Source organism: Mercenaria mercenaria, unplaced genomic scaffold (genome assembly GCF_021730395.1).
Source record: "Mercenaria mercenaria strain notata unplaced genomic scaffold, MADL_Memer_1 contig_1560, whole genome shotgun sequence".
NCBI lineage: Eukaryota > Metazoa > Mollusca > Bivalvia > Venerida > Veneridae > Mercenaria > Mercenaria mercenaria.
Genome location: NW_026459544.1, coordinates 22902 through 41936, shown reverse-complemented (window position 1 = coordinate 41936; position 19035 = coordinate 22902). Strand labels below are relative to the sequence as shown.

The following is a 19035-nucleotide window of genomic DNA, read 5'->3' as shown; positions in this document are numbered from 1 at the left end:
ACACACCGTCTATTTACTAATCGGGTTAGAGGAAAAACATCTTTTCTCAAATTACACGTTTGCTTTGTGACATCTGAAAGGATAATTTCTATTTATGAACACTGTAAGAAAAATTCTTGAAGTTCAACTTTTTTTAAGTAGATATGCAAACAGATTATTTCAGTCTTATAATTTCAGTCTTATTCGTTCTCAAAAATTGTCGACCCCAGTTCGGTTTCTAATTACCGGCAAACAAAAGATGTTAAGCATTAGATCATTGCATGTTGATGTAATTCACAATCGATTTAAAATGGCCTAGGCTATCTGTGCAAATGATAGTACTTATATTTTTTTTTTGGCATGACCGTCGTGCTGATTATTTCCATTATCGCTAGTCCAAATAATAGGACATTTTACGACAGCATGGTAACAATTGACTGTTGCTGTCCCATCCCGGCCAAACTTATTCTGCGTATTTCTGTTAGGAAATCCCCAATGAAATCTATATTGGAAAGCTTTTCTGGTACATGATGTACATGTTTTTGTAACGATTACATCTCTGATAATGTATAATGTTGACATTAAGGTAATTCTGCACGTTTGATAAACCGGAAGTGATGGCATGACGCCATTTTTCCGGAAAACGTAGAATAAAGACTGGATTCGGCGTATGGAACAGAAAATCATTTTATGAATTAATTGCAACCTGTGAGTAAATTTATTACAATGGTACTGTTGCTATATTGTAAAGTCAAAATATGATATTAAAACATATCACATGTTAAATAATTCAAAATAACGTCCTAAAATTAGCATGAAATGTTCGGTTTACTTTAATCATGGTCAAATATCTCAAAAATAAGCACACGGACCTATATATTTTATTTCATCAAATTATAGGCCATGTCTTTATTTACAACTGTGAGAAGTTTCATCAAAATCTACATTGTAGAAAAATTTCTATTCGCGAAAATGTTAAGAAAGTAATGATTTTCTCATAGACTCTCATTATGAAATATTGTGTGAGGTCTCTATTTTTCAAATCAGTCTAGCAAAAAATCAAGCACACGACCCGATCTTTTTTATTTGCTTAATTTTCTAGGTATATTCTGAAGTTTTGAAAAATCAGTGTTTAATCAAATTTTACATTGTAGAAATAATTTCGATCCAAACGTGCAGAACTACCTTAAAGCATAAAATTGCCTCACTGACATTTTTTTAATGTAATATTTTGTGTTTTGTTTCTGCAATTTAGTTTCATCGGCAGTCCGCTGTGTATTGAGCCGGTGTCAGGTTAGATATTTAACTGGGGTGCGTATCGGTCAAAATGATCGATACGATATTTGTATTGATACAAATGATCGATATTCGATATATATCGTATGATATTTTCAAACAGAATAATAACAGAGTACAAGACCATTATAGTAATGCAATATGAACTTTATTACTAGTGTTAATTAATCACTTTTAAGGTCGATCTATTCTGAGACAAAATCACAGGACTTGGATATATTTTTCTTTAGGAAACAGAGGCAAGCATATTAGAATTGTTGTTTTACTTTTTTATGCCCCCGAAGGGAGGCATATTAGTTTTCAACTGTCCGTCCGTTCATTCGTTTGTTCATTTGTTCGTTAGTTAGTTCGTTCATTCGTCACAACGTTAACTTTTTGCATGAAGGCACTTTACTCACAAACCACTGCACCCAGGACCTTCAAACTTCACATGCTGATAGTACTTATTGAGTATACCACCCCTACTGACTTTTGGGTCACCAGGTCAAAGGTCAAGGTCACAGGTGCCAACGTTAACTTTTTGCATGAAGGCACTTTACTTGCGAACCACTGCACCCAGGACCTTCAAACTTCACTTGCTGATAGTACTTGTTGAGTACACCACCCCTACTGACTTTGGGGTCACCAGGTCAAAGGTCAAGGTCACAGGGGCCAACGTTAACTTTTTGCATGAAGGCACTTTACTCGCGAACCACTTCACCCAGGACCTTCAAACTTTACATGCTGATAGTACTTTATGAGTACACCAACCCTACTGACTTTGGGGTCACCAGGTTAAAGGTCAAGATGCTGCGGGGGCATTTGTCACCATTAGTGACAGCTCTTGTTTAATGAACTATTTTGAAGAAATAACTAACAGCTGATTCAATATTTCAGAATGGTGTCTTTCAAAATGACAAAAGGTGTGATCATAGTCTTTTTGTTTTGATCAAATAGCCAGCAATTAGCATGTCACCTCTGTCAGTTTTGTTGTTCACAGTTTGATCTTGGTTAAAGATAATACTTGATCTTTAATTAGTATCATAAATTTTGTGATTTATTAATATTTCTTTAATCAAAATACTTAAAAATTTATATGAAATTAATTTTGTTTGAAAGAAAATTAGACCATTCGATCTTTTACGGAACATAACGGCAATCTTATATTTTAGCGGTGACAATTAGCGTGGAGAGTAGTTTCCCTTTACTAAAATGGTGACCATCGAAAACAAACTTGTTTTGAAGGCTGAACACCACTAAATCCAGCTGTTCTTTATTTCATATAAAATCCACTCACTTCATAACGGTGTTTCGACATTTTCTAGCATATCAGATTTTCAGAGACTTATATTCCCATAAAGAACTAGATCGCTACTGCAGAAAAACAAAAAGAAAAGGGGGTGTTAACTTTTATATAAGAAAACTACAGTTCGTTAAATACAACCCTCTGAATTTACTACTTTTCGCTTCTTTCAATTTCTCTTTTCGTGACATTAAATTCTTACGCCGCCATTTTTATCTAGCATGCGATAGGAACATGTTGATTTCATTAGAATGCAAAGTGATACATACTGAAACGCGGTAGGGTAAAAGTAAGCACGTTGCTGCCGAGAAAATGCACTAGGAAAGGAAAAAAGATTAGTACCATTTATATTTGGACTACTTGTGACTAGACCTGTGGAGGCTTACATTCTATTTGGTAGTGATCAGCCTTGAAGTTGGAAAATCGTCTATACCTGTGTATAGTCTGCGCGTCCACGATTCGGGGATGGTCCCGGTCGTAAAAAAACTGCGCATTATACATAGGTATCTGCAGTAATGAGGCCATTTACCATGTAGTTAGCTTTCGATCAATATTTTGATTGATACAGGAACGTTCAATCCAATGTATCGAACCCTGAATACTGGTATTCGATACATATCGAGAACCGGTACGCACCCCTAGTATTTTATGACTTTTTTGTATTTCTTAACATCTTCATTTCTCTAACGTAAAATGCAGATACGGATGTTAAAGGCCTAGAGGGATGACAAGTATGAAATAACAGATAATAAAATAAATCATCCTGATAAGCCAAATAAGTAAGGCTACGTTATCACGGGACGATCATGCCTGGAAAGTTAACATACTTGTATACATACGTAAAATTTAGTTTTTCTGATATTTCATCAGATCCCCATAGACCTAATTTCTGGCATGCACTTTTTGGCAAATTTACAACATTAGACATCAAGTGATTACGATGCCTATAATTATTATGTTGAATTATTATACTTTCTTTTTGGTTCATTGAATTAAACATAACATGAAAAGTAAATAACACAACATTAAGGAATAATAGTTATCTTATTAAATAAGTAGGTATTAGTTTTCTGTGTAGTCTTAGGATTTATATTTGTTCAGCATTTGATGAAATAATTGATTGATTTGAGTAATAAATATGAAATGTAACATTATTACTATACTATATTACTATGCATAAAATTAGAATTAAATTCTTTCTTCCCAGGAAAGGACCTGAGATCGAGTCCATGTCAGATCTTAAATATTTGCATTCTGTTACAGCATGTATTTGAAGGTAATTAGACTGTTCAAGATGCTCTACATTTTTAGCGAACGGTATACTGGATCATTGTTTAGCCATCCAGATCACTGTTGATCACCCAAATAATTTATATTATGTCCCTTTGATGTTTCTGCTATACATGTTCAAGAAGAGTTACATTTCCTTGATCACTATGAAAATATTAAATGCTCATAACGATACGCTTCTGGTTAAAATAGTGTAAATATATTAATTGACTTCATACCTAGATGTTTTGAAAAAAATAGGTACTATCTCTACCATGTGTACACAACATCTCCAACAGTTTCCATTCAGTTAATATGAAATATGGTATACTGCAAGAGCATGAAGTAGAAATGTGCATTTATTTGAAACATTCAAATCCAATTATTATCCTCCGCTGAAGTCAGAGGGGATATAGTTTTGGTGTTGTCCTTTCGTCCAAAACCATATCTATGACATGGTGTGGAGTATTTAGATAAATGTAAACTGCTGTAGGGAAATGCCACCCAGGGGTCATATGTTTACAGTCTTGTAAATTTCTAAAATTGTTTATTACTGTTTGCAAGCTGTTCATAAAAGCAAGTTAAAGGCGTACACTAGAGTCTCTGTATATGAGATGGGTGAAATTTTTCCCAATGATATAATTTCTTCAAATTTTGGATGTTGAAGGACAATCATCCAGGAACAAAGATATGCAATAAAAGTCATAGGTCACCAGTATTGAAAAAGAGTTAACTGCCCGAAAAATGATGTTTTCTCATATACAGAGACCCTAGTGTTAGTAGCGTATGCCTACAAGATAATGGCTTTCAAATAATTGCCACAGAATTGACTGAAAAAAGTCTGCTGTATTATGATAATTGTATACATGTATAGTAATTACAGGATATATTTCATGTATAGTAATTACAGGATATATTTCATGTATAGTAATTACAGGATATAATTTCTGTATGGTAGTGTTAAATTTCTTGCAGATTTTTTCTACAAACGGTTGCAGTTGAGAGTCAGAGAGAATGTGATCCTGGATAATGAATACGTTGAACAAATGCTGGAGTTATTTCTGTGGCTGCAGGCAGCTGTTTTTGGGTTTATGATTAGAGGTGTTGACTTAGCAGTTCAAAATGCACCTTAAGCTTCTTTTACCTTTTGACCAGTTGAAGAAATGGACTCATCGACTTCTGTGCCAAAGAAGATGTACCCTAACTAAAGCGCTACTTATAACTACATTATTGACAGTCATATCGTTTTTTGTCTTGAATTATCACCATGGTGACTGGACAACGAAGCCAAAAAAACCTCATTTATCATCGCCACCTGCCCCTATCACTACATGTAATTTGCTGAACAAAGCAAAAACTGATAGAGGTCCAAATAATCATGATACTCGGGGAAACCTCAGGATTGGGCGTAAGGTGCTGATTATGGTCGATTCTCCATTTTCAAGGAACGCCAAAAATATCGCAGCTTCAATGGAATATTCTAGATATCCGTATAAAATTGTGGACGATGAGAAGAACTTGCCTACATTAATCCATATGGGTAAAGGTAGATTTGGCGTGATTATATTTGAGACTATGGCATTGTATTTATCGTTAGATGCATGGAATAGGCAGCTTATTGACAAATACTGTCGGGAATATAATGTTGGTGTGATATTTTTTATGAAGCCTAAAGGCGAGTTAGAAGTTTTAATGGAGAATGTGCAAGATTTTTCTTTCTCAGTGCAATATAATGTAGCTTTAAAAGACTATTCTCTTAATGCGGCTTCCAAAGTGTGGCGAATTACAAAGCCAGGGGAGGTAATAAAGGAAACTTTCCCAGAAGAAGACTGGGCAGTATTTTATCCAAATCATTCAACATTTGAACCTTTAGCATTTGCAACACAGACTGTGTCTCTGTATGATGATTATGATCCATCCAGTGTCACGAAAAATAAAACTGTGTATCCAGCCATCCTTGATACAGGAAAAAACGATGGAATTCAACGAGTGTTTTTTGGTCACAATTTTTCGTTCTGGTTGCACTCTTTGCTGCTGTTGGACAGCATCTCCTTCCTGTCCCATGGGAAACTGAGCCTCGGACTTGAACGTCATATACAGATTGACATTGATGATATATTTGTAGGGGCAAAGGGAACAAGAATGAAAGCTCATGATGTTGTTGTAAGTAAATTTATCTGTTACTTTTTAATAGCTGCTGGAACATGTTAGTAGCTCCTACAGTAAATTATATAATGGTTTCATCGTTGGATGGAGTTAATTTCAATGGTTGAGGGATTGCTCTTAGTTCGGGTTTTTTTAAACTGTATGTCAGAGTTATAACTGTTAAGTCATGACTTGTGTGTAGTTTGACATCAGCTGTCCAAATAATTGTTAAGAATGCAAAATAAATTTTTTATGTCAGTAGCTTTGTATAAATTTGAAAAGTCTAGGCAAGCCACATGAAATAGTTATGTCATTTCAGTTATTTTTTAGCTCGACTATTCGAAGAATAGGGGAGCTATACTACTCGCCCCGGCGTGAGCATCACACAAATGTTAAAGTTTGCGTACCACCCCAAATATTTTCAAAGTCCATTGAGATATTGCTTTCATATTTTGCATACTTGTTTACCATCATGACCCCAGTCAGTAAAAAGGAGGAGGCAACTCTATCAAGCATTTTGACTGAATTATGGCCCCTTTTCTACTTAGAATAAATGTTAAAGTTTGCGTACCACCCCAAATATTTTCAAAGTCCATTGAGATATTGCTTTCATATTTTGCATACTTGTTTACCATCATGACCCCAGTCTGTAAAAAGGAGGAGGCAACTCTCTCAAACATTTTGACTGAATTATGGCCCCTCTTCGACTTAGAATATGCTTATTGTAATGTTAAAGTTTTATTCATTGCTTATATTATACTATCAAGCACTGAGAATAGTCGAGCGCGCTGTCCACTGACAGCTCTTGTTTACTTATTGAAGCCAAAAATTTGAGATATTTAAAAGATGTACAAGCCCGCCTGCTTAGCTCAGTAGGGAGAGCGTTGGTCTACGGATCGCGGGGTCGCGAGTTCAATCCCCGGGCGGGGCGTATGTTCTCTGTGACGATTTGGTAAAAGACATTGTGTCTGAAATCATTTGTCCTCCACCTATGATAATTCATGTGGGGAAGTTGGCAGTTACTTGCGGAGAACAGGTTTGTACTGGTACAGAATCCAGGAACACTGGTAAGGTTAACTGCCTGCTGTTACATGATTGAAATACTGTTGAAAAACGGTGGTAAGGATGAGAATCAGGCATTGAGAAACAAAACTCAAACAACACCAAATCATTGAAAGAAAAAGTTGTTTGACATGGAAATTGAACAGCATGTAAAACATGTATATTACTTTTTGAAACTAGTGTCAGTATACTGATAAAAACATTGAATTCCGGAAAAGGACTGCCTAAAGGGGTTCCACATCCGGACAGTTAAACGCCTTTAAAAACTCACCATTTTTAGCTCATCTGATTTTTTGAAAAAAAATGATGAGTTATTGTCATCACTTGAGCGGTTGTCGGCGTCGGCGTCGGCGTTACCTGGTTAAGTTTTATGTTTAGGTCAGCTTTTCTCCTAAACTATCAAAGCTATTGCTTTGAAACTTGGAATACTTGTTCACCATCATAAGCTGACCCTGTATAGCAAGAAACATAACTCCATCTTGCTTTTTGCAAGATTTATGGCCCCTTTTGTACTTAGAAAATATCAGATTTCTTGGTTAAGTTTTATGTTTAGGTCAACTTTTCTCCTAAACTATCAAAGCTATTGCTTTGAAACTTGGAATACTTGTTCACCATCATAAGCAGACCCTGTACATCAAGAAACATAACTCCATCTTGCTTTTTGCAAGATTTATTGCCCCTTTTGGACTTAGAAAATCAGTTTTCTTGGTTAAGTTTTATGTTTAGGTCAGCTTTTATCCTAAACTATCAAAGCAATTGCTTTAAAACTTGCAACACTTGTTCACCATCATAAGTTGACCCTGTATAGCAAGAAACATAACTCCGTCCTGCTTTTTGCAAGATTTATGGCCCCTTTTGGACTTAGAAAATATCAGATTTCTTGGTTAAGTTTTATGTTTAGGTCAACTTTTTCTCTTAAACTATCAAAGCTATTGCTTTGAAACTTGCAACACTTGTTCACCATCATAAGCTGACCCTGTACAGCAAGCAACATAACTCCATCCTGCTTTTTGCAATAATTATTGCCCCTTTTGGACTTAGAAAATCATATTCTTGGTTGAGTATTATGTTTAAGTCAACTTTTCTCATAAACTATCAAAGCTATTGCTTTAAAACTTGCAACAGTTTTTCACCATCATAAGTGGACACTGTACATCAAGAAACATAACTCTTTCCTGCTTTTTGCAAGAATGATGGCCCTTTTTAGACTTAGAAAATCATGGGTAGGACAATATTTCTATTACACAAAAAAAATCAGATGAGCGTCAGCACCCGCAAGGCGGTGCTCTTGTTAAAGAATAGTTACACATCTTCGTTTTGATGCATTTGCAATAGCATGCGAGTGGTGAAATTTCGCATAAGGTGGAACACAGTTTTCAGCAATTGTTTATCTTTATTTCTTTACAAATGGTATTCATTTTCAAAGGGAGACAACTTTTTCGGAATACTTTAGGTATAAAATGCATTCATTTTCAAAGGGAGACAACTTTTTCCGATTATTTTAAGTAATCGTGGAGAAAAAGTTGTTTCCCTTTGAAAATGAATGTCATTTGTAAAAAAATAAAGATAAACAATTGCTGAAAACTGTGTTCCACCTTGTTATGTGAAATTTCACCACTCGCACGCTATTGCAAATGCATCAAAACGAACATGTGTAAAAGTTCTTTGAAAATGGTGGGTTTTTAAAGGGGTTTGACTGTCCGGAAGTGGGGCCCCTATAGGCAGTCATTTTCTGGAATTGAATGTTTATATCAGTATACTGACACTTGTTTCGTAAAGTAATATACATCTTTTACATCCTATTCAATTTTCATGTCAAACAAATCTTTCTTTCTATGATTTGGTGTTGTTTGATTTTTGTTTCTCAAGGCCTCCTTCGTAACCTTAAACCCAAAACAAACAAAAATAAAAGATGTACATTGTACAAATTTTTTCTTACTGGTTTAAAATATTATTACAGTGGAACACCAAAATATTCAATTTCAATTTAATGCCCTTAGAAAAATGTATCTTATAATAGCTTTACTTTTCCATTGTTTTGATATAACATAGACAGGACTGTGATTGACAAAAGGTGTCCACTCAACAATTTCGCTCTATAAACAGATTGTTTCTCTTGTGTAATGAGGGCTTAGGGGAAGTCTACATGTATATAATAGCCTATAATGGACACAACAACAGGGCAGACAAACTGGTTTAACAGCTGTTGCAAAACTCATTATAGAACAAAGTGATATCAGTTCAGTGCATGAGATTCATGTGGAAATCAGGAGATTTAATTTTTGGTGAGTGGCGAGTTTCGAGTTAAAAAAGTGAGTTTCGAGTATATAAAGTGAGTTTCGAGTTCAAAAAGTGAGTTTCGAGTTAAATTTAAAAGAGTGAGTTTCGAGTTAAAAAAGTGAGTTTCGAGTTGAATCTTGAAAAAAAAGTGAGTTTCGAGTTAAAAAGTGAGTTTCTAGTTAAATTTAAAAGAGCGAGTTTCGAGTTAATAAGGTGAGTTTCGAGTTGAATTTTAAAAAAGTGAGTTTCGAGTTAAATCTAAAAAAATGAATTTCAAGTTGAAAAAAGTTAGTTTCAAGTTTACAAAGTGAGTGATCGACGAGTAAGAAAATGTGAGTTTCTAGACAGAAAAGGAGTGTTTCAATATAGGTATGTTTCAAGTTTATCTATCAAGGGTCTGTGCTGGGACTGGTATTTCCAGAATCTGCTACTTCTCTGTATAGGACTTAATAATATGTGTATCTTATAGCATGGATTTACTAATTGATGGCGCTTAAAGCACAGAGGTGATTACTGAGTAAATTGTGAAAAATCTGTCCACCACAAAAAATCCTCTTAAATACCACTTTCTTAAAATTGCACAACTCTCTAACTCTAATCCCTGATTTACAAATGTGCTCATCAGGTATTGTGACCTTTGGCTGACTTCAACGGCCATGTACGTAATATTTATTAGTTCACAGAGGCCATAACGGCTTAGGGGAATAATTAGATACATCACTTAAATTTTAAAGGAGGATATGAATGCATGCATTATTATTTTTTTTAAGTAAACCTATAACCATATGCATAACAATGTATCTTAGAAATGGGTTAAAGTTATATCATGCATGTAACAGCGGTATAAGCTGTATAATTATATAGTTATTACTAATACCTGAAAAGGGAGTTAAGCAGACTCAATAGATAAATTAACAGATAGATATAACGTACAATCAATTTACATCATGCCAAATCCTCTTTTTAACTTTCGTTATTAAAACAAGTGATTTAAAATATGTGCTAAGTGGCAACATACTTGCTGGATTTATTATATGCTTTTACTTCTATTTTCTAAAAACAACGCAAATATTAGTGGAACTGGTATTAATGTCTTTCTATAGATGTTACGAGGGTTGTCCCAGAAAATCGCGATTTTTTTTTTTATTATTTCGAAAAAAAAAGCGACTCATCAAATAGTTATTATTACAGATGTTATTTCAATGTATACTCGACAGGAATGTAGAGTTTAAAATTAAATATCTGTCATATTGCAGTCAGTGCTAGTCGGCGCACGCTCAGTTTTTAATTCTAAAGATGCATTTCTAAAAATTAGACTTGACACGCAACCTAATTAAGCGCCACTCTTTGCCGTTAACGATGATATGAATTTTAATCTTGCGAGATGTATATCAGGTAAGTTACATGAAGTTAAAAGGAAGTCGCTTCTTTTTGTAGAAGGAAAACTGAGCGTGCGCTGACTAGCACCGACTGCCGTCTATTATTTAAAAAATGCTCAAATAATATGACAGATATTTAGATTAAGCCCTATAGTCCTGTCGAGTATACATTAAAAAATAACATCAGTCGCGCCATGAGAAAATCAACATAGTGGCTTTGCGACCAGCATGGATCCAGACCAGGTCGCAAACGCACTATGGTGGTTTTCTCATGGCGCGGCTCAGATATTTAATTTTAAGCTCTATAGTCCTGTCGAGTATACATTGAAATAACATCAGTTAAAACAATTATTTGTTGCGTCACTTATTTTCAAAATAATAAAAAAAGTTCGCGATTTTCTGGGACAACCCTCGTTTATAACACCAGAATGTCATTTCAGAGGCGTGGTTCATTAATGACCATTTTATTGTTACTTAATAGCCGCTTCTGGAATGTTCCATGTATAATGATTTAAGGGTGTCTCTTTTCAGTTATGTAGTTAAAGGCAATAAAAATTTCAAGAATTTGTCAGAACATGAACAACTGAAAAACCTATTTACAAACCCAATGTTAATAAGATATGTTGCCAAAACCTGTTGCAAAATTTTAGACAGTTGCAAATTGTATTTGCGTAAATAATCTTACATAGAATTTTAGACTTTTTTTTACAACATTTGATTAGTCTTAATCACTTTCTGAAATGCTATGATGGTAAATTTTTTGGGGGAAGCTGGTATTAACCAGGTTGCTCTAGAACTGATCCGAAGTATTATCCATTATCTTAAATATGTTTTAATGCACTTGTGTGCCATTCTTTTATTACTAATTTTTTATAGTCTATGTAAACTTTCTTAGTACATCTTTTTTAAACATGAACCAGTCAGGATTAATGCCAGCTTCACAAATTTATCTTGTGTCAATAAGTATGGTTCTTAGTACCAACTGTGATAATAAATACGTATCACTGGTAGAGTACAGTTTATATAAATGCTTTTATAATATTTAATAGATAATTTTAATACGTCTCTATGATAGTCATTTATAAGTCTGAAAAGACTGGCTGCGTACAATAGTTTTAGTTGTCTTTGTATATGAATACATTGTATATAATTATGTAAGTATGCAGAGTTGACTATAACAAACAAACAAAAAATTAATAAATATCAATTCATAAATAACAGTTATTTGACCTTCGAGACCAAAATGGTGTGAGGAACCAAAACATCTTGTCCACGAAATTTAATTATCTGATTATTCACATTTCGTTCATTAACTAATGGCCAAACAACAATTATTTCAAGTAGCCGTTATCGTCAAAATCGAACATTAATCTGATCATTGGGAGATGTCAAATGTGCTAGTAGTGGCAGTTCAGTTTTGGCATGGATATTAGCAGAACAGAACAGAAGAGAACGAAGGATTTATTTAGATTTAAGATTTATCATCTATACAAATCAGCAGATAGATACAATGCCAATAAATGACAGAATGAATATCATCAAAATCCTGAGAGGGTACAAATTCTACAACTGTTTAACACTTTAAACAGTCTTCTCTTATAAGATCTGCTTTGATAGACGATGTAATAATGTCTTATTAGAGATATAAAACAGTTCTATATTAGCTTGAATATACTTGGCCCCCGAATATAATATAACGGAATATACTGCACTTCTGTCTCGAGAGTATGTGTCACAAACCAGTAGAAATATATTCCCGTTAAATAGTTATCTTTTTTTTATATATATTGCAGACTGTTTTATTTAAACTCATAAGGTATTTCTCAATTCATTGTTAAAATTTCCGCTTCTCGAAACTCACTTTTTTCAAATTAACTCGAAACTACTTCTTTAACTCGAAACTCACTTTTAGAATTTAACTCGAAATCACTTTTTTGACTCAAAACTCACTTTTTAAATTTAACTCGAAACTCATCTTTTTTTGACTCGAAACCCACTTTTTAAAATTTAACTCGAAAAACTCACTTTTTTAACTCGAAAACTCACTTTTTTGATTCAAAACTCACTTTTTAAAATTTAACTCGAAACTCACTTTTTTTTTTTAACTCGAAACTCACTTTTTTAACTCGAAACTCACTTTTTAAAATTTAACTCGAAACTCACTTTTCCAACTCGAAACTCACTTTTTTAACTCAAAACTCACTTTTCTAACTCGAAACTCACTACTCGAAAAAAAGAAATCCTTGGAAATCAGACAAACTGGTTCTGACAGCTGGTGCAAAGCTATTAATAGAACACAGTGATGTCAGCTCAGTGAAATTCATGTGGGAAGCATGCAGTCTGTCTTGGCATGCAGATTTCATTGTTTGTTGAGAAGCTTCCAGCAGTTCAGGATGGGTGTGTTGGTTGCAAGGATTTTTGTACACCAATGTTGTAAGTAAGATGAATTGAATTTTTGGCAGTTTTATTCTTTAGAAAGAATATATTAGAAAATATGTTTTATGAAGTCAGGTCTGTGATATTTATGTATTGTAATGTGTTCTTTTATGCTGTGCAACTAACAGTTAAGTTATATTATGGTAAAGCTGAAAGAACCACATTTTTTTTGAAGGCAGACTGTAGAATACAAAGTTTTGTAAAGTTTTTTGTTAAGCTATGATGAAAACTAGTATGACAGTTTAACGTTTAGCTGCTAAATTTTAAAATGAACTGGTCCATCATTCAATTTGGACAATACCATGTATTATTCGAAGGGGTGTTCACTGAAAATTTACTGACTGAATAGCGAGCAGTGCAGACCATGATTACCCTGAAAGATTGTGCAGGCAAATCTTGTCTACACTGGTCGCAAAGGCAGAATCTCTTGCCACCAGCATGCTTAACTTTTTGGGTTTAAATTTTTAAATTTATAAAGGTATTGTTGCTACTACTCGTTGCAAATTCCATTGTCCTGTAAGCTAAATTAAATAGCTGGTATAAAAAAAATACTGAACAGAATGATTCTAAACTCCATACAGTCCTTGGCATCATGAGGCCTAAAAAAAAAATTGTTTCCAGTAACTTGCTCGAAAAAATTATGGTTGGTAGGTTGGTAATATTTATTTTTATTGAGTGGGACTTTTCGAAAATTATTTTTGTGTCAAAAAATGAATACAAATAATGGGGCTATGCCTTCAGAAATCAGAGCATCAGTAATTTGATTTCTAACATCACTGACCATGTTTAACAGGCTGGTAACATTGCCCGATCGGGCTTATGACACAAAAAGTAATATTTCTTGAAAAATAATGAAGATATTTCTTTCAAACTTGTTCCATTTATTAGGCATTATGAAGGATACAAATTAGAATAAAAATAACTTGGTTGCCTTCAGTTTTGGTAGAATTATTTCCCCTTTTCAGATTTTTATGACGCATAATCTTTGAAGTCCAAAAAAAATGTTTTAATGCTAAGTTTAAAACAAAAAAGGGTTAAATGGCTTTCTAATGCTCTAAATTATTGCGCTAGTACATGAATGTATACATTTTTACTCGCTTTCACTTACAACATTATAGAGAAATGTAAGTTCTAAAAAAAATGCTCGAACATCTCCACTAGAAACAAAGTATTTACCCTAAATATATAGAATATAAGGTATTGGCGCACAAGTTTGGAGCATAGAAAGCCATTGAACCTTTTCTTTTTTTAAACATTGCATTGAAACATAATTTGTTTGGACTTCAAAATTATGCATCATAAAATCTGAAAAAGGGAGGTAATTCTAACTAAACTGAAGGCAACAAAGTTATTTCTGTCTTGATAAGCATTATATGTAATGCTTAATAAATGGACCAAGTTGAAAGAAATATCTTCATTATTGTCAAGAATATCACTTTTTATGTTGTAAGCCGATCGGGCAATGTTACCAGCCTGTTTAAAGCATAAAAAAGTGCAGTTGAAACAAGAAATATCTTTAAAAAAGATGGTTGGCGTGATGTAACTGAAGCACAAGTTTATAATGGGCAGAACCTGTATTTCAAATCTTTTGGCAATGTTGAAAGGGGCCTCTGTGAAGTTTTGTATAAATGAGGACAATAGTTCTGAAGAAGACTTGTGTTTAGAAATTGTAGAGTGACACACGACAGACACCAAACAATCACAAAAGCTCACTTTGAGCCTTTGGTGCTTAAAAGATGGTAACAGTAAGCAAACAATATTGAAATACGTTCTATACTTTATTTCTGGAATTGTTGGAAGCAACATGAACCCTTACCCTACTTCTGCTTATTATCAAATTTGTCTATCATTCAGAATATGTACAGTACTGTTTTCGGAAAGATCAATTTAAAATTTGGAGTCTAAAATTTAACAGTATCGGACATGTTGTTGCAGGTTAGTAATGATTTGCACTAGTTAGAAATTGTTGTTGTAATGCAGGGTAAAAGTAGTGACTATATAAAAACTAATAACCTTTTCGTAAAACAAAAACTTAAGGGAAGGAAACTTAACAAAACAGAAATAACTTAACAAGAAAACTTAACAAAACAGAAATATGTCAGGATGAGCAGATGAATACTTGGTTACGCACACCTGTTCAAGTAGTACGCATACAACAGGCTGGTAACATTGCCCGATCGGGCTTTCGACATAAAAAACTAATGTTTCTTGAAAAATAATGAAGATATTTCTTTCAAACTTGGTCCATTAATTTAAGCATAACATGATACAAATTAAAATATAAATAACTTGGTTGCTTCAGTTTTGATAGAATTATTTCCCCTTTTCAGATTTTTATGACGCATATTTTTGAAGTCCAAAAAAAGGGAAAGTTCTGATGCTAAGTTTAAAACAAAAAAAGGGTCCAATGGCTTTCTAATGCTCTAAAAAAGTATTGCGCTAGTACATTGAATGTATACATTTTACTGTGTTTTCACTTACAAACATTATAGAGAAATGTTAGCTGTAAAAAACTGTTCATACATCTGCACTAAAACAAAATATAATCCCTAAATATATAGAATAAAGGTATTGGCGCACAAGTCTGGAGCAATAGAAAGCCATTGAGCCCTTTTCTGTTTAAACATTGCATTTAAACATAACTGTTTTGGACTTCAAAAAGTATGCATAATAAAAATCTGAAAAAGGGAAGTAATTCTAACAAAACTGAAGGCAACAAAGTTATTTCTATCTTAATATTCATCATATGTTATGCTTAATAAATGGACCAAGTTTGAAAGAAATATCTTCATTATTTTTTCAAGAAATATTAGTTTTTATGTTGAAAGCCCGATCGGGCAATGTTACCAGCCTGTACAATCCGATGGTGCTGTACTTATAGAGGTTATAGATGACGAACGCGTTGTCATTTCACTCAGTGTCACACATGACTCGGAGTGAAGCATTTTCAGCCTTTCCTCCGATCAGCGCCACTCTTACAAAATCTCACATTATGACTGAAAATACCGAGAATACCTTACCAAGCAATCCGATTGGTACATTATTCAGGCGGCATAAGGTCATACGAGGTCATAAAATCGTGCTTAATACGCATGCCGAAAAAAAATTCTCCAAGGCAAATAATTTTTTTAGGCCTTACAGACAGCTCTTGTTAGTAATGGGCACTGGCTGTTGAAAGGTAAAGAGATGGCCTGAGCAAACTATTGCAGTTTTCAACAACTGTATGGCAGTGCTCATGTTAAATTGTTTTTGTGCCCCTATTATGAGTGGTGGGGGCATAAAGATTTGGTTTTGTCTGTTTGTGCGTTGTCCATCAATCCGAAAAGTTTGTGACGCGCCTAACTAAAAAAATATTTGATTTATTAAATTGATGAAACCTTTCATTAGTCTTTATTATGATATGAACTTGTGTATATTCTATTTTTCGTCTGCCTCCACCCCCTATTTCCAAAGTTATAGCCCAGGGCTGAAATAGTCAAAAATGCACATTTTCACCTTGTCACACGCCTAGCTCAAAAAGTATTTAATATGAATTGATGACACCTTGCACGAGTCTTTAACATATGAACTTCTGCACCTCCTATTTTTCGTCTGGCTCCATTCTCGATTTCCAAAGTTATGGTCCCTGAAATAGTCAAAAATGCACGTTTTCACCTAATCATTGGCTAATGACGTGCCTAGCTCAAAAAGTATAATTTATGATGTAAATTCATGAAACCTTGCATGTGTCTTTATCATGTGACCATGCACACTTTACATTCTTCTTGAAGTTTAGAGCTATTTACAGAGTTATGGTCCTTGAAATAGCCAAAATAGTGGATTTTTATTTGTGATGGCCATGCTCATAGTTAAAAAGGTCTAGAATAATGAATTCTGTATAGAAAATGTTTGTCGAGGCTATTCCCCCTTAAGATTGCAAACATTTGAATTATTGCCCCTCATTTGTGACAAATGTACCAGTGGGGACACACCCTGTGTCTGTAGACCCTGTGTCCTACAGATGCGTTCTAGTTATACCCCAACAAAACGAAGTATCGGGGGGTATATAGGAAGGAGCTTGTCTGTCCGTTGGCTTTTGTGGTTTCTGGACAGTAACTCATGAAAGGCTTGACAGATTTAAATAATTTTTGGTATGTGGGTGTAACATCAGAAAATACAGGTCTTGTTCGACTTTGAGGTCAGTAGATAAAAGGTCAAGGTCACAATGACCCTGAACAGTTAAACGGTTTCCGGATGATAACTAAGAACTCTTGGGCCTAGGATCATAAATTTGACTGAGGTAAGTATGTCAAAGGTCAAGGTAAAAATGACCCGGAACAGTTAAAACAGTTTCTGGATGATAACTTTAGAACAAAGCTTGGAGCTTGGGCCTAGGATCATGAATTTTGGTATACATGTGTAACATGATAAGTTCAGTTAAAGTTTGATTTTGAGGTCAGTAGGTCAAGGTCATAATTACCCAAAACAGTTAAACGGTTTCCTGATGATAACTTGAGAACACTTGGGCCTAGGATCAAGAAAATTGATAGGGAGGTTGGTCATGACTAGCAAATGACCCCTATTGATTTCGAGGTCAGTAGGTCACGGGTCAAGGTCACAGTGAGCTGGAACAGTTGGAACAGTTTTCAGACGATAACTTCAGATCACTTGGCCCAGGATCATGAAACTTAATCATTAAGTTAATGGGGAGGTTGGTCATGACCAGCAGATGACCTATTGATTTTGAGTTCAGAAAGTCAAAGGTCAGAGTGAACCGGAACATTTAAACAGTTTCCGGACAATATCTTGAGAATGCTTGGGCAGAGGATCGTGAAACTCCATAGGGAGGTTGATCATGACCAGTCAGTAGGTCAATGGTCAAGCAAGTTTTGCTTTGACATTGGCTTAGTTCTGTGACAAGGCCATATTGTGGGGTTATAATTTGTCACTCCTGTGACAACTCTAGTTTAAGATCTCATGCTGATGGCTTCATTTGCAGTGAGCTTTAAGAATACCTAAATAAGAGTGTCGCAGCAAATTACAAAAAAGGTGGTCTTGTATAACTAGTAAATCCTCATACTGTACTACTAATGAGCAAGAACATTTATAACCATAACCATGGCAAAGGTTTAAATAGAGGTGTTCCACAAATGACATTTTTGACCAAGAATGATACCAGATGTGGAACCCAGAGATATACACTGAGGGCATGATACATTTGAAAATGAAACAGTTTTTATCCATAACCATTTTAATGCTTTACAGTATATTAACTTACTGTTCTGTTTGACAGGCCTTGTATGAAGCCCAAGAGAGACTGCAGGAGCAAGTGGATGGTTTCCGATTTATGCTTGGCTTTTCTGGCTGGTATTATCAGCATGGTACAGAGGAAGAAAATGCTGGAGACCAGATGTTACTTCGTAAGTTACTTTGTGGGGGCAATTGGGATTTTACTGGGAGTCAGACATTTTTAGCTCATCTGATTTTGTGAAAAAAAATGATGAGTTATTGTCATCACTTGATCGGCGTCGGCATCTGCGTTGCCTGGTTAAGTTTCATGTTTAGGTCAGCTTTTCTCCTAAACTATCAAAGCTATTGCTTTGAAACTTGCAACACTTGTTCACCAACATAAGCTGACCCTGTACTGCAAGAAACATAACTCCATCCTACTTTTTGCAAGATTTATGGCCTCTTTTGTACTTAGAAAATATCAGATTTCTTAGTTAAGTTCTATGTTTAGGTAAACTTTTCTCCTAAACTATCAAAGCTAATGCTTTGAAACTTGCAACACTTGTTCACCATCATAAGCTGACCCTGTACAAGAAGAAAAATAACTCTATCCTGCTTTTTGCAAGAATTATTTCCCCCTTTATACTTAGAAAATCAGTTTTCTTGGTTAAGTTTTATGTTTAGGTCAGCTTTTCTCAT

At 34.5% G+C, this 19035-nt stretch overlaps 1 protein-coding gene across 1 annotated transcript; it reads left to right on the top strand.

Annotated features, from left to right (window-relative positions):
- Window positions 1-3: 3 nt before the first annotated feature.
- LOC128551692 (bifunctional heparan sulfate N-deacetylase/N-sulfotransferase-like) lies at window positions 4-18527 on the top strand (the record flags this gene model as incomplete). The annotated part of the gene is made up of 4 exons (XM_053532603.1): window positions 4-103; window positions 3765-3833; window positions 4802-5989; window positions 18401-18527. Coding segments are annotated over exons 3-4 (1168 nt in total), but the record flags the coding sequence as incomplete, so codon positions are not given.
- Between the last annotated feature and the right edge of the window lie 508 nt (window positions 18528-19035).